Source organism: Erpetoichthys calabaricus, chromosome 10 (genome assembly GCF_900747795.2).
Source record: "Erpetoichthys calabaricus chromosome 10, fErpCal1.3, whole genome shotgun sequence".
Lineage (NCBI taxonomy): Eukaryota > Metazoa > Chordata > Cladistia > Polypteriformes > Polypteridae > Erpetoichthys > Erpetoichthys calabaricus.
In genome coordinates, this window is record NC_041403.2 from 169,939,221 (window position 1) to 169,960,928 (window position 21,708).

Below are 21,708 nucleotides of genomic sequence, written 5' to 3' on the forward strand. Positions count from 1 at the left end.
AAACAAATAAATATTCATAAAATAAATACATACATGAACACACAAACTTGAATGAATGAATGAATGAATAAATAAATACATTACAATACACACGAGAATCTTCACGTGGATAGTTCTTGCAGGAACCTAAAATGGTTCTCTTAATGGCATCGCTCTGAAGACCCGCTTTGGCACCTTCAGTTATCCGAGTGTGCGCTACCAGCGCGGGGACGATGTGCACTCTTCAAGTGTGTGTGTGTTTGTTTGTTTATTTATTTACATTTTTAGTTTTTCTTTCCAGTTTTAAATTTCCGTGGACAAAAATGAAAGGTCAGGTTCATCTGAAAGTGTACTGTTAGTATCGTAACACACGCATCGTCCTCACAAACGGCTTTACAAAGTGGCCATACGGACAATATCATATGCTGTCAAACTTATATAAAGATAGGAAATATATTTAATATGAAATTAAAATTAAGTTAATTAAAATTAAAATAATGCTATTATTTAAAACACATGATGGTAAAAACTATAATCAAAGAATATTCCAGAATTGTGGTACTGTGTAAAGCACACGTCAGCAACCACCATCACACTGAGACCAGGCGAGCGGCGACAGACAGCAGGCCTCGTGTGTGTGTGTGTGTGTGTGTGTGAGGGTCCATCCATTTTCATTGCAGAATTTAATTGGGGATAAAGAATGACCAGAATTGGGGTTCAACGGGTGGAGACGTCGGCTTCGAAAGTGATTTTCCTCAACACGTTCGGTTTTAACACACACAGCAGCCGACGAAACCTCCCGGGGATTGGAAAGAACCTGAAAAATGAATTGCATCTAAAATGGTGAAAGGTGAACGGTGGAAAACTGTCGGCATATTGCAGAACTGTAGAGGAAGTAATCGGCACCAGAATACGTCACATCATCATCATCATCACGAGATTAAACGAGTTACGCAGATGGTCGAACTATTACTTGTGCTATTTTTATTATTAGTAGTAGTAGTAATATTATTGCTAGCGCTGGATTAATAATCCGCCCATCTTCGTACCCTGTTTATTAGTATTCTAATTCTTATTCATTTTAGCCAGAGCGAGCCCTAAAGTCAAACCATTTTTGTTCTTAGTGATGTTCTGGGTGTGTGATGATGCGCACACACGCGTACACTTCATTCTTGCGATATAAATGAGCACATGCTAACAGGGGGGCCACACATTGCTTTATTTACACCGACCTATAAATGAAGGAGCGCTCGAGTCTTCTGTGAGGCAGTCGCGCTTTAAACCACACACGCGGCAACATGCGGAGGAGCGAATGTCAAGGGCCTTGACTCAAGGCGCTATATAGGGAGACGTTCACCGCTCAATCCGCTCAGACACATTCTGAATCCTTCCTTAGTTTATTCCTTGTAACAGCAACACTAATTGTATGGTCCATTAAAAGCAGTTTGTGGGTACAAAATGAGGACACTGAGAATCCAACGGTGATCAGAAGCAGGCGGTGTGACATCCACACGTGCGACCAACTGCACGACCCTCAGAATGTCGCTCGAACTGCGGGTTACCCTTAAAATCAAACGTATGAACAGGAATGTCGTCTTTTAGGTTATAATATTAAGGAAAAGGAATAATAATAATAATATCAGTTCTATTTATTAACAACACAAAATGAATAGATTTTATTAATAATATTCAACTAAGAATTATTTTGTTTTACCAACTAATAATAAATATACAGTAGTCTTCGTAACCCGATTGTTCACAACAGGGTACCGAGGCAGTATGAAGAACAAGGCAAGAACAACACGTCTTCATCACCATCATCGTAAAAAGTGTGAATTAACATAAGCCGCCGCCCTGTTCATAAGAAATATGACCGTTTACTTCAAGAGACATAGAAGTACATGATAAACAAGAAGAGCTGCGTCAGATATTTGAAATATTTAAATTGCTGCTTCAATGGACATGTTTATATCTCAATGTTTTCCATTGTAATAAAAATTTGTCATTTGCCCCCTCTGATGGTGGTCCATAGGGGGCTAGTAAAGGGTCAAATCTTGAAAATAACATTCTCCTTGTAATCACTGACCTTGAAATGGTCTAAAACAATACCCTACATGCTTAGGTTTGACCTTCTGAGAGTGACTGTAGGGGGCTCGGACTGCCGGGAAAGAATCAAACATCAAAAATATGATCATATTCGTGATCAGCAGCCTCCAAATCTCAAATGACCCCTACCTGTCTGTATTGCTGGACCCTCCGTTTTTTTTTTAAATTTTGTGACCCTTCCTATCCTTTTAGGAGGGGGGAATCCCAGAGATCTGCACGACTTCAAGGGGTCCGTTCGATCATGGACATCTTCCTTTCCATACATGGTGTATCATTGATTGATCAGGTGTTATATCTTATAGAAGGGGGAAACAAGTTCAGGGGCTTACCTGTACTAAGCACGTACTGTATAAGCATGTATCAGGGGCCTAAGCCTGTACTGCCATACTGTCACTTGAGGCCACTCTTGAGTGACCAGTTCTCATCACATGGGGACGTGTGAGCAGAAACCCAAGCTAAATGGTGAAGAGCCCTACACACAAAGCAAGACCTAGAGAGTCAAATGCCAATGGCTTGCTCAATTTAAAACAACTCTCGCTGCATACAATAACACAGGCTAGAAGTTCAGGTTTTCTTAATCGGTTTGTGTCCTGCTAGCTAGCTTATCATCCTATCATACGTTAAAGATTTCAGTTTTTTTTCTGCATATTGGAAAGTTTTCAGAACACAGAACTCGTCCCAGAGTATCAAACAATGGTTCAACGAGGAACTTCTCAACCCACCATAAGGCGCCATTAAAGGCACAGCATTTTTTTAGCGTGCACATGCGCACCAGGAGAACACGCGGCCTGCACGCAGATAGCGCGCGCATGGTATACAAAGACGGTTGGAGCCAAAGGGGAGTCACATGGGAAAGGCGCTACATACAGAAAATGAATTATTACATCGAATGCGATCGGGGGTCTCAGGGGGCCTGCAGTGCATTAATAATAATAATAATGTCTGATCCGCTAAATATCGTTATAGGCAGGATGAACGTGTGTGTGTGTTTGACTATGTACAGTGGATCCTCGCCGTGTAGGGAAGGCGTGTGTGAGAGTTTTGAAATGTCCGGCCGTCAGTCTACACGCACTCAATGATCAAACACTTGATGCCAATTTAGCCCCCACAAACCGTTTTATTTGAGCACTAACCCCCGGGGTGTCCGTTATGTCGGTCATGGCGGCCTCGCGTGAGCCCCTGAAGTGCGCGGACGGGCTCGTGCGCGCACTATATAACGTGCTAATTTGGCCGATTCTTTGCGCGTTGTGCGTTCGCTCGCCGAAACGGGCGCTCTTTAAAAGGCTATTGGCGGCGTCTTTTGCGAGTTATTCCTCTGCCTATCCCCGCACAATTTTTCCGCTTTGCCCTCGATAAATTTGCCAAATAATAATGAATCATTTCATAAATAATGGGCTTAGTGGCTTATCAGGGCAGGGTGGCCTGTGCTGCGCTCTTATCTCTGCCGGCCACATTGGCGGAAGGTTCCGCTCTCCATACTAAACAGCTCGCTGGATGGACGTGATGTGGGATTATATACAATCCACCCCAAACTCCAGGCTGCACTTATTATCGGGACATGAATGGCCCTTCACAAAATGGCTCCACACACTCGCTAGCAAGAAAATACCGACGGTAAGGACCAGCGCTGGCTTAGCGTTTCTCTAATTAGGGGACACTTTGTCTAGGAGGGCTTCTTCTGTTTTCACGTTAGTGTTTACCGAAAAATAAATAAATAAGAATAGAAGAAGAAGCAGCCATTTAAGTGGACTTTGTACATATTTAATTCGTTTTATTCTGGCTGGGTGGACCCGGAGGATTAAGGTATAACATGTAGGCTGCCAGCTTAATTCTTCCGATTTGATTAAATCGTCGTGTTATAAATTCGTTTGTATATTTTGTCATTTTAACCCCCCTGTTTTGTGAAGGAATTATTGATTTTGGGCACCGTTATTTCGGGGGTGCTCGGCCTGAAGAAGAAAAAGGAGGAGGAGGACGACAGGCTTGTTCCCGTACAAATTTGAAATGAGAATTAGAAATCGCGCTCGGGCTCTTTTATGATGCTGTATTGGGATTATTGAAGAAATCGTAACGGTACCGAAAACGGCAAGCGGGAAAGTCGTGGGACAACAATGGGGGGCGCCTCCCTCTCTGCATGCGCAATAAAACACGCCTGCATTTTTACAAAAAAATCGCGCAAAAAAGGCTCTTTAATTTCACAATTTGCAGACTCTCCTTTAATTGTTTCGATTTGTGGTGTTGTGTTCCAATCGACGCACTTTTTAGTCTTTCGATTTTTGCTGTTTTTCGGTAGATATTTGCGATCACATTTTAATGAGAAGGACGCCGTCTTTTTTTTTTTTTCTGCACGTCGTTTTACGATAAGGCTTCTGTTTAAAGGGGAAAAAATAACGGAATTTGGGCAAATTGTGCAATCATCGAATTTATTATTAAAAATTAAAATAATCCCATAGACGCACAAACCCGTCAAATTAGGCGAGCGCATTTAAATTGAAAACGGCATTTCAGGAAAGAAACAAATAAACTGCAACGGAATTAAGCAGACAAGGTGGATCAGTAGCGAACAATTTACAGATTAAATACCTAAATAATTCACAGCAGGAATACGGCATTATTTGAATTAACGGGCTTTAGAAAATCCAAATGTAAATAAATTGCGGTCTGCTCAGTTTCAGAAGGTCCATGTTTAACACCGATGACGCCTGCAGTCTGGCGACAACGACGACAAAACAAGCCCACCGCCATTTCATTCCTAAAAATCGAGTCATAAATTTAAAAAAATCTCCCATTTCTCGGCCTGTTCGAGCGCCAACATTGATATTATGGGGTTCGGATTTTGTGATTCTTGGCCTGTCCAGTGGTCCTAGAAACGTGAAAAGGGGCGCATGACCTGCTTCAGCGGCATCTCCGACGCACAGGGTACAGTAAACATGGAAGTGTAAAATGAAACAACGATGGAGTGTAAAAGGAAGGTGAGCTTATAGGTTTAATAAATCTCACTATATGTGACCCTGAGCACCTCGCTACACCTACCTGCGCTGCAACAAAAAGAAATAAAATCATGGCTTACGTTTTATTATTTTTATGTCTCAAATATTGGATATAGTCTCAGAAAAAGGCGTTATCAAATGACAAACATTAAAAATATTTATTAAAAAAAAAAAAAAACATTTTAAGAATTTCACAAAAAATACGTCAGCTGTGGCAAACCAACGCGCTTAGGGTGACGTCTTCTCTTCAAATGGCCAAAGTGAGACGAGGGCTGCAAGTCCATATAAACGCCGAGCGGCCACCGAGGACGTGGTGCGCCCTCAATAAAGACCAACTGAATCAATTTGAACGGCGTCTTTGAATTCGAGCTCCGCTTTAATGTTCATGGAGGTCCTGCCGAGCAGGTGCAGACCCCTGATAAGTTGTTGACGTTGTGCCTTATCGACGACACCAGAATCTGCTAACGGGAAAACGACTGGGATCGAAAATTAAACAAAAAAAAAATGAAAACGTGGGAAAGACGAGTGCGAGAAAATGGGGGTCTGGAAAACACCAACATTGGATTTGCGACGAATGGCGGACGGTAAAGACAAATGTCTGCTGTCCTCTCCGGGCCGCTGCCGGTGTAGTAAATGAATGGACGAATAAACTGGAAAAGAATTCATGTTGGGACGCGGAGCTTTTAGGTTAAAAGTCAAAAATAAAATATGAGAGCCTAATGAAGTCGTAAAATGTAAACGAACATTTCAGGTGAGCCCTTCACTTCAAGAGTGGACCCCCAGAACGTGTTCGTTTAACAATGTGTGTGTTTACTCAGAGGAAAGCAACAACAATAATAATAATAATAATATAATAATAATAATAATCACGCCCACCACAATAGTTATAATGATAATTACATGTGGCACACTGCACGACTCTGAATTGGATTAAACCAGTTCTGAAGTGGATGGACAAATCTTCATGATATTATTATTTTTATTCTTATTTTTATCTTCTTATTACCGTCTTCATGTTCCTGATTTATTCTCTTTGTTAAATTCTTCTAATAATAATACTCTTATAACCTAAAACATCATTTTCTCCATTCTGGTCCCACATTTAATTCCTCGGTTCCCCCTTTTTTCGTCAGAGCGATTCCATAGATGACATTTTTTTGTTTGTCATGCAGATCGTACACGTGAAGGGGGGGGGGGGGGGGGGGGCTTTTAAATTTTCGATCTGTAAAGGTCCCGTAACTATACAACTATACGAGTAGATGGCGACACGCGTGCCGTGTAACTCCAGTGGCTTTGTGCTTTTAACAGGCCGCCTTTCGGTCCCCCAGCAGGCTCCGCTCAGTTTTTCTTGATCTGCCGGGTCTCCTTATATGACAGATTTCCATTTTTTACGTACATTAAGATTTTTTTCATAGCCCAAAGAGTCTTTCCCAGAATTAAATGGCTCTTTGTTAAAAAAAAATGGAGCATCGAGGACCACACGGCCCAGTATCGCGTCACTAAAGATCCAGTAGATTTCAAAGTACAAATCAGACTCAGTTCCGTTTCTTTGTGTATAGCGCCATTCACTCGGCTTCGGCACGGGACGTCGTGACAAGTGCTCAGGGGACACGCACGTATTAAAAACCAGCTAAGCACAGAAGAGTTAAAGCGCGCAGGAAAGCCGTGTAGCTTAAAGCGGATTAACACAAGCGGACCCGGCACGGCCTGTCCAGGAATCAGTCGCTGAAATGCGGCCCAGACCAGAGCCTCGGCAGCTGGAGTGACTTCCTAAGGGTGGCGCGTCACCGAACCCTCGGCCCTAATCGTGACACCAGCCGGAGTGCCTGTACTTGCAGCTCAGCCTCAATGGCCTTCTTAAGTTTGACTGTTTTTTAATGGACGACTAACGAGGACCGTTAGAGTGAAGTGTGGATCTCAGAAGGGCGCTGATCTGTGAGTGTCTCTCTACAGTATATAGCGCCTTGATGACGGATCCTCTTGACGTTTAATTCCTCGGTGCCCCCTTTTTTTCGTCAGAGCGATTCCATAGATGACATTTTTTTGTTTGTCATGCAGATCGTACTCGTGAAAGTTGGGGGGGGGGCTTTTAAAATTTCGATCTGTAAAGGTCCCGTAACTATACGAGGAGATGGCGACACGCGTGCCGTGTAACACCAGTGGCTTTGTGCTTTTAACATGCCGCCTTTCGGTCCCCCAGCGCTCCTTCATCTTCATCGTCTACTTTCTAACTCCCCCCCCCCCCCCCCACACACACACTTCTTTACTCTACGCCTGCTAAGCTGCTTGTTCGTATTTTGATGACGGTGTAACTGTGTCATTTGCAGACCCCCGTCCTTTACATGTTGTCACGTCGCAGCACGCGTGGACGTACAGAGACACGCGTGACTCAATCGAGGGGTGCAGTGTGGCGTAGCGCTTAGGGCTTTTGAGGTCGTATGTTCCAATCCAGACGCAGTGTGACCCTGAGCAAATCCCTTCAGCTGCCCAAACGGAATTTGAACCACTGGAGTCTCAAATGTTGTAAGTCACCTTAGACAGTTAAAGGGGTCAGCCTAATATGTGAATTAAATTAAGCAACGCCCCTCATTGTGCTATCGATTTTTATTTTTTTGTGTTGCCCCATTTTAGTCGAACTTTCTGAAATAAGCAGTGCTGCTGTTTTTGAACGGTTGTTCGTGATAAATCATCCCCGACCTTCAAGCTGCCATGTCCTAAGGTTAACGGGGCAGGGGGACCTCACGGAAGCCACTTTCCTTGAATGCCCAGAGTCAAGTCCCCTTCTCCAGTTCTCACACAGCGCGCTCCACGTTCAACACCGTGGGGAGCAGAAGCCGTTATGCGGAGGTCAGGCGCACGCCTTCAGCTTCGTGCACGCGCACGTTACTAACGGGCCGGCCCGGCCCGAACATTCCTTCCTTTTTTTTAACCCCTCGTTGGCCCTCACACGAGTGTCCCGTTTGCACGCGCACGGCGCTCCCCCGCTCGTCTGTTTATCTGCTCGGCCAGCACTCGAGCTGCTGCTTCCTCCTCCTGGAGTTTTTATGGTGGGCGCTTCCTGCAGTTTGTGCCGAGACCCCGGCGATGAGAGCTTTGCACTCACTTAATTGTGTGTGTTTTTTAATCATTGGCTTAGCTGAGGGGGTCCATCGTTGGCTTCATATTTACATTTATGATGGGTGTGTGTCTGTATGTCTGTTTTTATTGACTTTAAAAAACGTAAAGCATTCCTCTCGGCAGGTCGAGTCTTTTTAGTCTCAAACTCCTCTTCATCGTCATCTTCTTCTTGTTTTTAGGTAACTCTGACGACACGCCCCTCCACTCCTCATTTTCAGACCCCTTTGGATGTTCTCCATCACTGCGGTTTGCTTCTCCCCGCTTTCCTTTTTATGTCATTTAGTGTTCTGAGTTGCCTCCGAGATGATGGAAAAACTGAACGCCGACGTCTGCAAAACGAGCCCAAAGGACGTCAGGTCTCCGTGTCACGAATCGCAGAAAGGTGCCGAGGGGTGTGAGACACAGGAAAGCACGACAGAGGCCGACGGGGCACCAGGGGAGGGGTCCCCGGGGGACCACCAGCAGCACCACCACCACAACGGGACGGCCCTAATTAATGGGGTAACCAAGGAGACGGCGTACAATGCAGCCGAGCACAGAAAGGAAATGCCACTGATCGAGCTGGCGAGGAGAGGGGGCACCGCGGATATAAAAGGCAGGGAGCTGCCAGGAGACGGCAGCCAGAAGGTGCAGACCACCGAGCTGTGCAGACCACCCGTCCCTCTGCCGTTACCTGTGCGGGAGCCAGTCAGCGATACTCGAATGGTGCAGCTGAGCCCACCCGCCTTCCCGCTCCCCGCCCGAGCCATGCTCTACAGCAACGTCGCCAACGCCCTCAACAGGTAAGCCGGGCGCTGATATAGCGCCTTTCAGCCTGATGCTCTACATGAGCGCGGCGAACGAGTGAAGAAAAACAAGAAGGTGATCGAGCGCAGGGGGCACTTTGGTGGGCACAGAAGGGGGGGGGGGGGGGGGCTGGGTCAGCGTGGTTAAGCCGCGGCAATGGAACTGTGGTAGCCATTCAGTGTGCATGTAGCTTATGTGAATGTCTTTAATGGCGTGTTTCATATGTCGACATGTAGATATGCACGAGCGAGGTCGTATTTACTGTGCATGGCATTTAAATGACGTGTGCATACAGTGCCAGTCTGTCTAGCGGGTATAAAGCGCCTTTCACATCTGTCTGTCTGTTATACAGTGTCGGTATGTCTCTATATGTGTCGAAGTATTATACATTGAGCTGTGTACGTGTGTATATAATATATATAAATGTGTGTGTATATTTATTTATTTAACGTGTGTGTGAGTGAATATATATGAGAACATTTTAAGGAACTGTATATTGATAGATATAAAATATGAAACTTGCGTGTTTTAGATTTTATGTTGAATTCTACAGTTATCCATATTCATTAAATTGATTAATTCAAATCTCTACGCTCATTTTTAATTATAGACCTTTACGTACATGACTGAATAGAAAGTCCAATAAATAATATTTATGAATAATTTTATTAAAGGAAAGGAAAAAAAAAACTGGAATTAAAGGATCTCTCATCTGCTCTCAGGTCATTTCTGTACCTGTTATATAGTGCCTTTCACATATCTATCTATCTATTATATAGTGCCTTTCACACTGTCTGTCTGTCTATCTATCTCAGATAGATGCTCCTACTGTTTCTCTCTCTCACTCGTTCTGCTCCCAGTAACACTCCCGGTTTATGCTGCACTCGCCATTTCGCCGCCGGTGCTGCTCCTTCTCCTCTTCACCTGCCGTCGTCGTGTCCGTCTGCACCGGAGCAGATTTTCCAGCACACACAGGTGTGTTTAATGTGTACAGCTGCTCTTTTAATGTCCTCTTGTTGTATGTGTTAAGGTTTTCCTCCTTGTCTAATTCCCTGTCATTTAACGGTGCTCTCAGACTTGAGAATTTGTGACCGAGCACTCGACGGCTTCCTGTCAATGGCGGCTCTCGGTGTTCTTTAGTCATTTGGTCCAACAGATAAACTCTACATGCAGCAGAAATCGCGTCTTTTATTTTTTTCCTTCATAAAAAAGTAACCATTTGCATAGGGCGATGTGAGCAGAATGTCGAGGGGAAGTCGGACGACCCCTAGAGAGACGAAGGGCCCCCGGGGTGCCTGAAGTCCTTTGGGTTCGCTTGATTTAAGGCGCGTTAGGTTTGTCATCGGGCACGAGGCAGGGACACCAGATAACAGTCCTATCAAAATGTGTCAAAAGAAGAAGAAGAGGCGCACGCATTCGAAAGGACTGGCGAACCTTCAGGTCCTCCAAGCGTCGTCTTAACTTGTGACTCCTCAGGTGATGGTGATGGTGACCCAGAGCTCTGTTTTTGGGACCAGATTTGGACGAGCCTCCTGTTCGTCGATGAGCGGATTTATCCCCAAGCTGGCCGATTTGTTTGATGTGTCGAGATAACAAAAGTGGAGCGCCGGTGTGAAGGTGCGCGCGTGAAAGGGTGCGGGTGATGAAGAAGAAGATGATGATGACGACGTCGTTAGGTTTAGTGCGCGTTTAGTGTAATGTCAGAATTTATAGATAAGAACAATCACCAAAACGTACATGTGTTATCCAAATGCTCTCTGAGCTTGTAATCAGTGAAAGGCGCTATACTTGATAATTGACTTGATTCGATTGTGTCCACGCAGACTTGTGTTTTTAGCCTTCCTTTCGCATGTCCTTTGCTTTTGAAGGACTAACCCTGCATTAAGGGGTCTGCAGGAATTCTTTTCAGTCACCTTTTGTGAAGTCGAGGCAAACACCGCAGCGGCAACGAGATGGCGGCCCGTCAGCCGCAGCTCTCCGTCCCCTCGAGACAAAGGCGCTAGAAAGGCGAGCCGCACTCACCCCGCACACCGGGCGACCTCCGCAAAGCGCGCCGCGTTCTCGTTTGGAATCAAAAGTGAGGTCAGCCACACGACACGACCGGCCATTCACGGAGCTCTCGTGGGTCCACCGGGTTTAATGGTTTATACAGAAGGCAGCCGCGCGGGACTCGCATTTTGTCTTCCTCACAGTATAAGCGTTCGCGTAACTCGTTTTGTTGCAGACTCGACCTAATTATGTCCATAAAATACTGCAAAAGGGTGGGAGAAAATAGAAATGAATGATATGACGAAGGTCGATCAAATTCAACACTCAATGTTAGTGTTTTATATCTCCATTTATCAACACAGAGCACACATTAAAATATTTTATATTTATACAGGATAGATACGTAGGAAAGGCGCTATATGCAGTAATAGACAGAAGAATGAAAGGCATTGTAATACAGAGAGGCCGATGACCTAAAGAGCAGACGCACTCCGCGTTAGTGAGAAGTCCTGTTTTTTTTTCCTTTCTCATAATTAAATTATTTACATACATTTTTTAATGAACATTTTATTTAGTTGTGCATAAATGTGCATAATTAAAAATTAGTCTAGATTTCAACAGTAATATTATGTAGGAATCTGCATAATTGTAATATTTAACATAAAATACATATTTTTTATATATAGTTCATATTTTATATCTATATCTATCTATCTATCTATCTCTATATATATATAATATAATATATATGTGTGTGTGTGTGTGTGTGTGTGTGTATATATATATATATATAATAGATACTTTATTGATCCCAAGGTGAAATTCACGTGTGTATATATAATATATATGTGTATATATGTATGTATGTATGTGTATATATCTCTATATCCATCCATCCGTCCATTTTCCAACCTGCTATATTCTAACACAAGGTCACAGGGGTCTGTTGGAGCCAGTCCAGGCCAGCACAGGGCACAAGGCAGGAACAAACCCTGGCAGGGCACCAACCCACCGCAGGTATATATATATATATATATAATATATATATATATATATATATATAAATAAATAACATGTGTGTGTATCTACAGTATGTATATATATATATATATATATATTATATATATATATATATAATGTAATAAAATGTCTACAGGTATATCCATATGTTTATCAATATAGAGTTTATTAAAATGTTATCAAATTTGTATTTATATTTATAATATATATATATGTATATATAATGTATCCATATGGATAGGAAAGGCAATGTATAATACACAGATATATAGCACCTTTCATGTCTGTCTATATAATAGATAAATAGATAGGAAATTTGATAAATGTAAAAGGCACTATATAACAGATGCATAAATAGATGTAAAAGGCACTATATAATGAAGAGAGCTGTAACAGACAATATAGAAAGATGTGTACATGGAGATGAAAGGCGTTGTGTAAGATAGATTGATAAATAAGGCACTATATAATAGATAGAAATGAAAGATGCTATATTTTAAAGACATAAATGTGAAAGACAATATTAAAAGATACATTCTTGTACATGTAAGGCACTATAAAATATAGCTAGATCAATGTGAAAGGCACTAGATAGGTAGGTAAATAGATGAGGCACTATATATGTCATCAATTGATAAGAGTGCAAGGTGCTATATAATAAAAAGTTTCATGTGTCACATGCAGAATTCATCAGCAGCAGAAATATTTTGTTCTAGCAGACCCCAGCGTGCTAATCCACCCCAGAAGTACAAGAGAGCAATGGCAGTGAAATCTACTAATGGCGCACCCTTAACAGTCTTATGGCTGGAAGCCCCTACACAATCTTTCAGTCGGAGTTTCTAGGCCACTGGGTCGCCTGCTGATAGACAGACGTGAAAGGCGCTATATGACAGGCAGGCAGATGTGAAAGGTGCTATATGACCAGACAGCTGCATGATGGCGCAGTAATTAGAGCCATGGCCACCACAGCCGCCTCACTGATCCCGTTTCCCACTCCCAGTCCTTGCCCGTCTACAGCTCCATGTCCTGCCCGTGTCTCAGCGTCATCTTCTTCCAAGTTTTCCTCCCAAAGACATTCAAGGTTCAGTTCTTGGCTGCTTTTATTTTGTCTCTGTGGACACGAGTGGTCCATGTCACGACTTGGCCGGCCACTCCAACCTTAGCTAGAGTTAGATAGACCGGCCTGGGCACCCCCATCTTGAGTTGGAGGAGGTCTGTAGCTCGGTTTCTGCAGGTTGATGTCTCCTTGGCATGGGCAGGAATGCCAGTCGCCGGTCTGTGTCTCTGTGTCAAGGCTGCACTCCCACCTGTGCAGTGCCCCTCAGGTGGTCCTGTTTATATCCAGCACTCTGTGCAGTGATGTCCCGTCTCGGGTTGGTTCCTGCTTTGTGCCTGCAAGTGCCAGTCTAGGCCCTGATGCCCGTGTGCTCCTTCAGCTGCTCTCAATGGATGGATGTCCATTCTGAATCGGATCCCGACTCTCACGTGTTTTCCTGCTCTCTTCTTGTCCCCAGTGGTTTCGGAGCTGATCAAGACCAGTACACCTTATTTCTCAATAACAGGGTGAAGCGAAGACCAGCGCCATACGAGATGGAGATAACTGACGGTACGTATGCCACAGCTTTCTGGGCTTTGAGGTCGAATGGAGGGGTCTGAGGGTCTGTCCTGGGGTAGCACAGGGCCAGCTGGGTGTCCCATTGCCTTTAACGGCAGCACTGGGGCCGGTGACGGCTGATCTGCTTTGTCACTCTACACTTTTATCACTTGGCTGATGTGATGACAGTCCCAGTTATGTGTCCTCTCACTGCGTTTGCCAAGCTAACTACTGTAATAGCAGCCAGCATTTTATATACAGTACAGCGGTGACTTTCTAACTCAAACTTCCCCTCTCCTGAGGTCCTTCATGGATGGTTTCCATGTCAACGTCACAGCAGGTGAGGTGACTTGGAGCCGTCCGACGGAGATGCCACATGAAGTGACATGAACTGGCACCCGTGTGACTCGTTAGCGATGGCACACGTAGGTAATGGGACAATAAGGACCTCAAGGACCCGTGGCAAAGTTCTTGAAGGGATATCCTGCTTCTTCATTCTCGTCAAGCCCCTTAGCCGTAAGAAGCAAGTCTCCTCGTGGAGGGTCACGAATGCCCTGCTGTCTGTCTGGTGTCCTTTAATCATTTGGGCCACCGCGTCCTTGGGACCTCTGAATTGTGGGTGACATTGGTGTGTGAGCAGAAATAGGACATCTTCAGGCCGGATATCCATAAATGGAGGGCACTTTGTGTGGTCCATAAATAATAATTATAATAATAATAATGACGCGTGTATTTATAAAGCACATTTCATGCTGTGATTGCAACTCTGTGTGCTTCACCCCTTCTCACATCACACACACACACACACACACACACACACACACACACACACACACACAGGGGTGCGCAATGTCAATGGACCATGTGTGTGTGTGTGTGTGTGTGTCTATATATACATACAAGCCGTGGGCAGTAGAGGACAAGCCAGGGCCACCAGCAGCCAAACCTCGGTGTCGGGTACAAATGAGTGTTTCTTTTCATCAACTTGTTTTGAGCCCACAGGCTTTCGTTGCTCCAATTCAGCACTTGTCCTTTTTCTTCTCCTCCTCCTCCTCCTCCTCTTTCTCCTCCTCTCCAGATGAGCCTTGTCGCTACTCCACTCCCGACTCCGACTCCCCCGGCAGAGGAGGACAGACTTCTTATAAAGCTGGACCCGGGGGTACTTCTGGTACGTCACAGGCATACCTGGGAAGCACTTCCGTGTCACACGGATTAGGGCTCTCAAGCTGTAGCTGGGTGGTCATCCCCGGCTCAGGTCTCATTTCTTCTTATTGTCTTTTTGTTTTGTTTTTTAAATGATTTTGTAAATTCTGCTCGCTGACGATGTCTTAGTCTTCATTCCTTTTTGGTGTCTCACCTCTCGTTGATGAATTTGTGTTGTGAGCCCGAGGGGGCGGGGTCCTGCTGCATTAGTGGCTCCGCCCTCAGCTCGCCTTCCTTATGCTGGTCATCTTTCTGCGCCGCCTGCTGGAATTCTACTACAGCATGTATTTGATTTTTTTGATGATGTCGGGATGTTTGAAACCCTTTAAAATGTTCATTTTGGGGCTTTGAGGGGTAAGGAATCCAGTTCTCACATTTAATTTTAAATTCCAAAGTGTAATTATGGAGATAAAAATAATTCTTGTACCATTTTTTGTCCTGTCCATGGAAGCCGCTATTTTGGCATCCCTTGAAGCAGATTGGGTTGCTAGGGGCGCCATTTTCAGTCCGAGTTTACGGATACGTCACAATTCTTTTTTTTTTTCTGGCCGTGACCTGTCAGCTTTGACGTCGCCTTTGATTCTCGTGTTTCGTTTTGGCTTCGATCCTAACGCCTCTCGCGCGCCGGTCCGGTCTTTCCAATGCTGTCGTCAGTCCTCGGCGAGTGTTCACTCTCTTTGCATCGTTAGACTTTCTGTTCTTTGGCTCTGCTTTTTGATTTCGATTCTTCAGTTACAGATTTGGTTTTACGTTCTTTAAAATTTGGACTCTGCAGAGAAACATTTTTTTGCAGTTTTCCTCGTTTTTGGAAACAAATCCTTTTACAGCTAAAGGTGTACAGTGGCAGTAGAGTAGGGGGGCCGCATGTCCATAAAGATTGACTTGAAGATAATGTGGTGAGCTTCGCTGGGGTCAGTGGCCTGCTCTTGTCTGGAACGTCCCGAAGTTCTAATAAGACGTGTCCTTCAGTCCAAAGTCGAGAAGTTCCAGTCACTCGCCTTGTTTGTATCTGCAGTAGATGCACGGCGCGGACCTTTGTGCTGACATCACGCGCGGCTTATTTCCGGTCAACCTTGTCGTTATCGTGACAAAACAGCGGCGCCCATAGAGAGACGATATGGAAGATATCTGAGCTACTTTCAAAATGTAAAGCACAGTGCAGTCGTAACGGCGTCACGTGAAGTAATGTCCACTTCTGTCCTGTGTTGCAGGGTCTCAGCCAAAGGTCATTCGTCGCATTTTCACCAACAGCAGGGAGCGATGGCGGCAGCAGAATGTGAACGGGGCCTTCGCCGAGCTGCGCAAGCTCATCCCCACTCACCCACCTGACAAGAAGCTGAGCAAGAACGAGATCCTGCGCCTGGCCATGAAGTACATCAACTTCCTCGCCAAGCTCCTGAGTGACCAGGAAGACGTGGTGGACGACAGGGGGACGCGGACCCACGAGGCCCGCGAGGCCGGGATCGACCGCGAGGACCTGCTGCCAGAGATGTTGTCTCCCAACTCCAGCTGCGGTAGCCTGCTGGACGGCGACGGAAGCCCAGAGAGTTTTACCGAGGACCAGGATTCGGTGGAATCCCGGCCATCGACTCGCAACCTGCACCATGCCCTCCTGCCACTAGAGGGCAACGAGCAGCGATGATGAGTCGGGTGTGACGGAGTGTGGACAGCAGCAGCGGAGGCGGTGAATTGTTGTGCTTGAAAGGCATGAAGGTTCGACTTTTTTAACTTTATAAACTAGATAATAATAGAGCTCCTCAACCTTTGACCTCCTGCCGATACGATGGGACACGGAAGCATGTGGCTGCATTCCATTATCATTGCTTCCATGCTCTCGACTAATGCCACCTCCATGATGTTTCCATTGGACGTGTGCAAGCAGACTGTTCACTTTAATCTCAAAACGTTTTGGTACTCAAGACCGGGCAGGTGCAGCTGACTGGCATGAAAGGCCCGATCACCCAGAACTGGCAGCTTTCTCACTTAGCGTGAAGTCAGAGATACTCGATGGTACCTACAGCCATGCTTTGGTTGGCTAAGAATCGAATAATACGAATGAGGAACACGGATCAGACATCTTCTCCACCCCACAGCCAAGGCTGTCCGCCAGTAGGTAGCAGACGCCCGCACCTCAGTCGCCCTAACAAAGTGCACTGTGGGTAGAACCCTTGGCTCATGAATGGCTAGCCTTCACCATACATGTCCTGTTTTCAAAAGTCAGAAAGAATGCCAAGAGCAGACGAGACCTACCAGTCCGAGCAGAAGCCATCACCACAAATCATCGTTATGCTTCCCAAATTTTTATAGAAGAGAGAAAATGAATTGGATTGAGACTCGCCGAAGGAAAGACACATCCCCGTTCGAGGAAAAGGGAAATGAAATCCTGACGATGTTTCAAGGAGAGAAACTTTCCCTTCGTTTTGTTTGGGATCTTTAAGAAGTAAAAACTTGGACTTGGACCGTGGAGTTGCTCCAAGATCAACGAGACCCTGGCATTGCATGAACTGTCACTCCACCAAAGTGAGGAGGCAAGCAGTGGGCTCTACCTTGGGGTCTCGGGAAGTGGGATGAGCTAAAGAAGCAGGTGAGAAGTCGCCCTGCTGATTCAAACCTTCTCTTCGATTCCGATTTCAGCGGTCAGGAGAACCCACTGGGGGATGACAAATGGAGACCACCCTCAGAAAGAAGCCGACCCACCTACACCGATCGGTTCAAGGATTTTTTGTAACTAAAAAGGAAGTGGGTACAAACTACCAGCATGCTGGAATCTTTTGGTACAAGTGTGTTAAGAAACGCGTTAGGCGTTATTGTGTGGAAAAACCGACTTGAAGGGGCTTTCGTTCCTGCATGGACGGGGTCCTGGGGCCGGGCAGGTCGTCGGGCCCCCTCCAAGTGTGTCGACCCAGCGGACCACGGCGTCCCGTCCCGTCCATTTCCTGGCACCGTTTTGTTCAACCATCCGTTCTCAGAAGAATTCCAGACGGGGGGACGAGAAAGGGATGGATGGAGCGGATCAGAGCGCGGAGCAGAAGCTCCTTCAGCCTTGACGAAGCGCCGTTTTGAAATGCAAACTTTGTTAAAAAATAAACAAAAACTGATTTTCCAAACCAGGAATACGAAAGGAATGCAAAAACAAACAAAAAAAAAGAAACAATTGTTCTCTAGCGGGAACGCGTTTAAGAAAGCGGTACAAAGCACTGGCTGCGTATTTAAGGACCGAAAACGTCGATTTGTACTTTTACTTTTGTGAAGTTGTTATGGTACCGTCCGCCCACCGAGCGGGGTCCCCCATCTCCTTGGTGTGTGTGTGTGTGTGTCTGTGTGTGTGTGTCAGTGTGTGAACAGAGAAGACGAGCCACGCCGAGCCCGTCGCTTCACGCAGCACTTTGCCCAGTAAATGTCGTACTGTCTGTGACCACGTCGGCGTCCAGTACCCCCGGGACCCTTTGGGACAAAAGACCCCCTTCTGATGTGTGCTTCAGTAAACATTTGATGTACAATGAAATAGAAATATATCAAAACAAAGAATATATATATATATATATATCTATATGAGCAATGTTATATCAGAGAGAATTTTTAAAAGAGAAACATTGAATAAAATCTTTAAAAAAAAACATAAAACAATTGAATTGGTGTGACTTTGGTTTGGCGGGGAAAAGAAAAACAAAAAAACGAAAGGTCAAAGTGCAGCATCCTGCAATAAACAAAAAAGAGTGGGCATCACAGGGGCATGGCACCCATTTCTACACCCTGGCCGTGTAAGGTGGCAGGGGCAGCAGCGATGGCGTCCCGTCTGTCGAAGTTCATATCAGGCCAACAAGAGGACTTTGATTCAAATACACCCACATGAACAAGGGCACAGACAGGCGGGCACAGACAGGCGGGCACATGCAGATTCAAATTCTGCACACATCAGGAGTTCATCCAGTAAAGAGGACTTAAGAGAAGGTGGCACAGTCAGTGTCTGAGGTGACAGGCTGGTGCCAAGCTGGCATGTGAGTGTGTGTGTGTGTACACATGAAGTACACACAGAGGGTGTGCCACACAATCTGGTGACCTGCCACAACAGGCTCTGACCTCAGACTCAGAGAAGGCAGAGAGACACTGCGAATGGCAGACCACTAAGCCCCAGTCAGGGAAGCCATGCAGAGCGGGGCCAGCGCCCCTTGAGAAGGTCACAAATGGGGTGACGGGAAGGATGCGTGGCATTCCATTGTGGACTGTCGGGTCGTCGCATCATTTTCATGTTGTTCTCTTGTTGTGGCACACGGTCAGCTGACGCCAGTCCTGCAGCTGATGAGATTGCAGCTCTAATGGGCACCATAGGCACCTTGAGGTAGGCAGCATGCTGGCGACTGCTGCCTCCTGGTGGTTCCACGAGTGCAGGTTCAAGCCTTGGACAAGTTGCAGCCTGACTGGACTTGGTGTCTTCTCCCCATGTCTGAGTGATCTTTTCTCCAAGTCTTCTGGTGTCCCAGCACATTGGCCCAGAATCAGTGGCAGTAGATAGGTGCCTACATGTAATGGATGGGTGTCCGGGCAGAGCTGGCAGCCGCCACACACGACGGTTTGGTTAGTGGGCTCGACCTCTGACCCGTCTCTGCTCTTCAGCCCCCTCAATGGTTCACTGTACAGTAAACTCCACTGATCCAAGAAACGTGAAGCACAAAGAAGGAGCCACGCCTGGAGAGGAGATGCCAATCCAGCACATTGGGCCAATGCAGAGGTGCAAGTTAGCTTAGGATGGAAGAGGAAATTCAGGAGGACACGGGGACAGGGTCACTGTCATGGAAGCTCTTACTGGAGGGGCGTGACCTTCATCTAGCGATGTGCTGGGACTCTTCATCAGTGATGCTCCAGGGGTCTTTGGGCGTCTTGGGTCATTCAACATGCAGACCCCCCAGCCCTGGTTGGCCAGGCCCTGACTTGTGCCCTAGCTGCATTAGTCCTTCCTCCTCCTCCTCCTCCTCCTCTAGAGCTCTTGTGGCGGCTCTGATGGCTTCTTGTCACCCCTCTGATGCCAAGCAGAGTGTAAGTTCTGCAATGCGAGTGGCCAACAAATCCTCTGTGGCCAACTCTGATGGAGTCACACCGTGCTCTCCATCATTTCCTGCACCATTTCCTTCCACTGACTTCCTCCATCCTGTCTTCAGTGTGTACTGTTGATTCCATTATGACAGCCTGGCATGAAGCCTCTGGGGTCACCACGGGGTCTGGGAACTTGAGCCGTCTCCCCAGGCCAACACTGAGAGTGAGCAGGCCTCCCCCTGCCCTGACCAAGGTGACAAGTGACTTGCCAGGATGGCCTCCTTTGGTGTTATTGATAGTCGTGTCACCTCCTTTATTACTTGACCAGTGCCACCAGTGCCAGCATCCCTCTGCTAGGGCTTGGCTGAGGATGTGCTCCAGGGTTCCTTTCACAGGGCAGGCTGAAGAAGGACGACCCCCCAAAAGAATAAAGAACGTTTCTTAGAATTAAATAGTTATGGTGAGCCCCCCGTCTGCTACAAGTGCGACACTGGACATCCGCCCTGCTGTTTGACCCAGGCACTTGTCATCTGGTAGTTGTTCACCCATTTGTGCCAGCCCTGTGCCCACTTTAAAACACAGAAGGTTTACCCCACCTTACCTTTCATGGGATGACTGAGGCCGCGTCTCACTGGGGTAATCCTCGACAGCGGTGGTCTAAGGAACTCAACTCAACTCAACGTTCTGTACATTGTGTGGGTGAGCAGCACGAGATCATCGGCGATCTGCAGACACAGCAATGAATGACACTCAAGAATCCTGTCACTTGTTCTCAGGCTACTGCTGCTGTCCCAAAAGGTTTGACGTCCAGAATAGGGTGACAAAAAAACACTGTGACACTTGAGGGCCACGCGGTGGCTGCACGATTTGTCCAACGGCTTTCTGAATTAGGAGTCCACAGACGTCATCTGCCTTCATTTTCACGTCTTCACAGTTTCAGGACCCCCAGGTGTTTGCTTTCCATATTCAGCAGCCAAAATTTTTATGAGATGCAAAATCATTTTCTTCTTCTTTCGGCCAGCTCCTGTTAGGGGTCACCATAGCAGATCATCTTCTTCCATATCGTCCTGTCCTTGTCACCTTGCTCTGTCACACCCACCACCTGCATGTCCTCTCTCACCACCTTCTCTTAGGCCTTCCTCTTCTCCTCTTCCCTGTCAGCTCTGTCCTTAGCACCCTTCTCCCAGTATACCCCTCATCTCTCCAAACCAACACAATCTCACCTCTCTGACTTTGTCTCCCAACCGTCCCACCTGAGCTGACCCTCTAATGTCCTCATTTCTAATCCTGTCCATCCTCGTTACACCCAACGCCAATCTTCACATCTTTAACTCTGCCACCTCCAGCTCTGTCTCCTGTGCCACCATCTCCAGCCCATATAACATAGCTGGTCTCACTACCGTCCTGTAGACCTTCCCTTTCACTCTTGCTGATACCAGTCTGTCACAAATCACTCCTGACACTCTTCTCCACCCATTCCACCCTCTTCTTCACCTCTCTTCCACAATCCCCGTTACTCTGTACTGTTGATCCCAAGTATTTAAACTCCTCCACCTTCGCCAACTCTACTCCCCTCATCCTCACCATTCCACTGACTTCCCTCTTATTTACACACATGGATTCTGTCTTGGTGGTCCTACTGACCTTCACTCCTCTCCTCTCATATCTCCATCTCTCCAGGGTCTCCTCTACCTGCAAGGTCACAATGTCATCAGCAAACATCACAGTCCACGAGGTCTCCTGTCTAATCTCGTCTGTCCGCCTGTCCATCACCACTGCTAATAAGAAAGGACTCAGAGCCGATCCCTGATGTAATCCCACCTCCGTCACTCCCACCGCTGACCTCACCATGGTCACACTTCCCTCGTACTTATCCTGCACGACTCTCACGTA

The 21,708-nt window shown here is 46.3% G+C and overlaps 1 protein-coding gene across 2 annotated transcripts; it reads left to right on the forward strand.

Annotated features, from left to right (window-relative positions):
• The first annotated feature begins 3,434 nt into the window (after positions 1–3,434).
• Positions 3,435–17,845, forward strand: tal1 (T-cell acute lymphocytic leukemia 1). Of its 2 annotated transcripts, XM_028812479.2 has the most exons (5): positions 3,479–3,699; positions 8,372–8,974; positions 13,502–13,593; positions 14,660–14,749; positions 15,996–17,839. In XM_028812479.2, exons 2-5 carry the CDS (start codon positions 8,496–8,498, stop codon positions 16,424–16,426), a joined length of 1,092 nt encoding a protein of 363 aa, XP_028668312.1. In that variant the 5' UTR covers positions 3,479–3,699; positions 8,372–8,495; the 3' UTR covers positions 16,427–17,839. The 2 variants fall into 2 exon arrangements, with proteins under 2 accessions (XP_028668313.1, XP_028668312.1); XM_028812480.2 differs by lacking the exon at positions 14,660–14,749 and having other exon boundaries at positions 3,435–3,699; positions 15,996–17,845.
• The last annotated feature ends 3,863 nt before the right edge of the window (positions 17,846–21,708 follow it).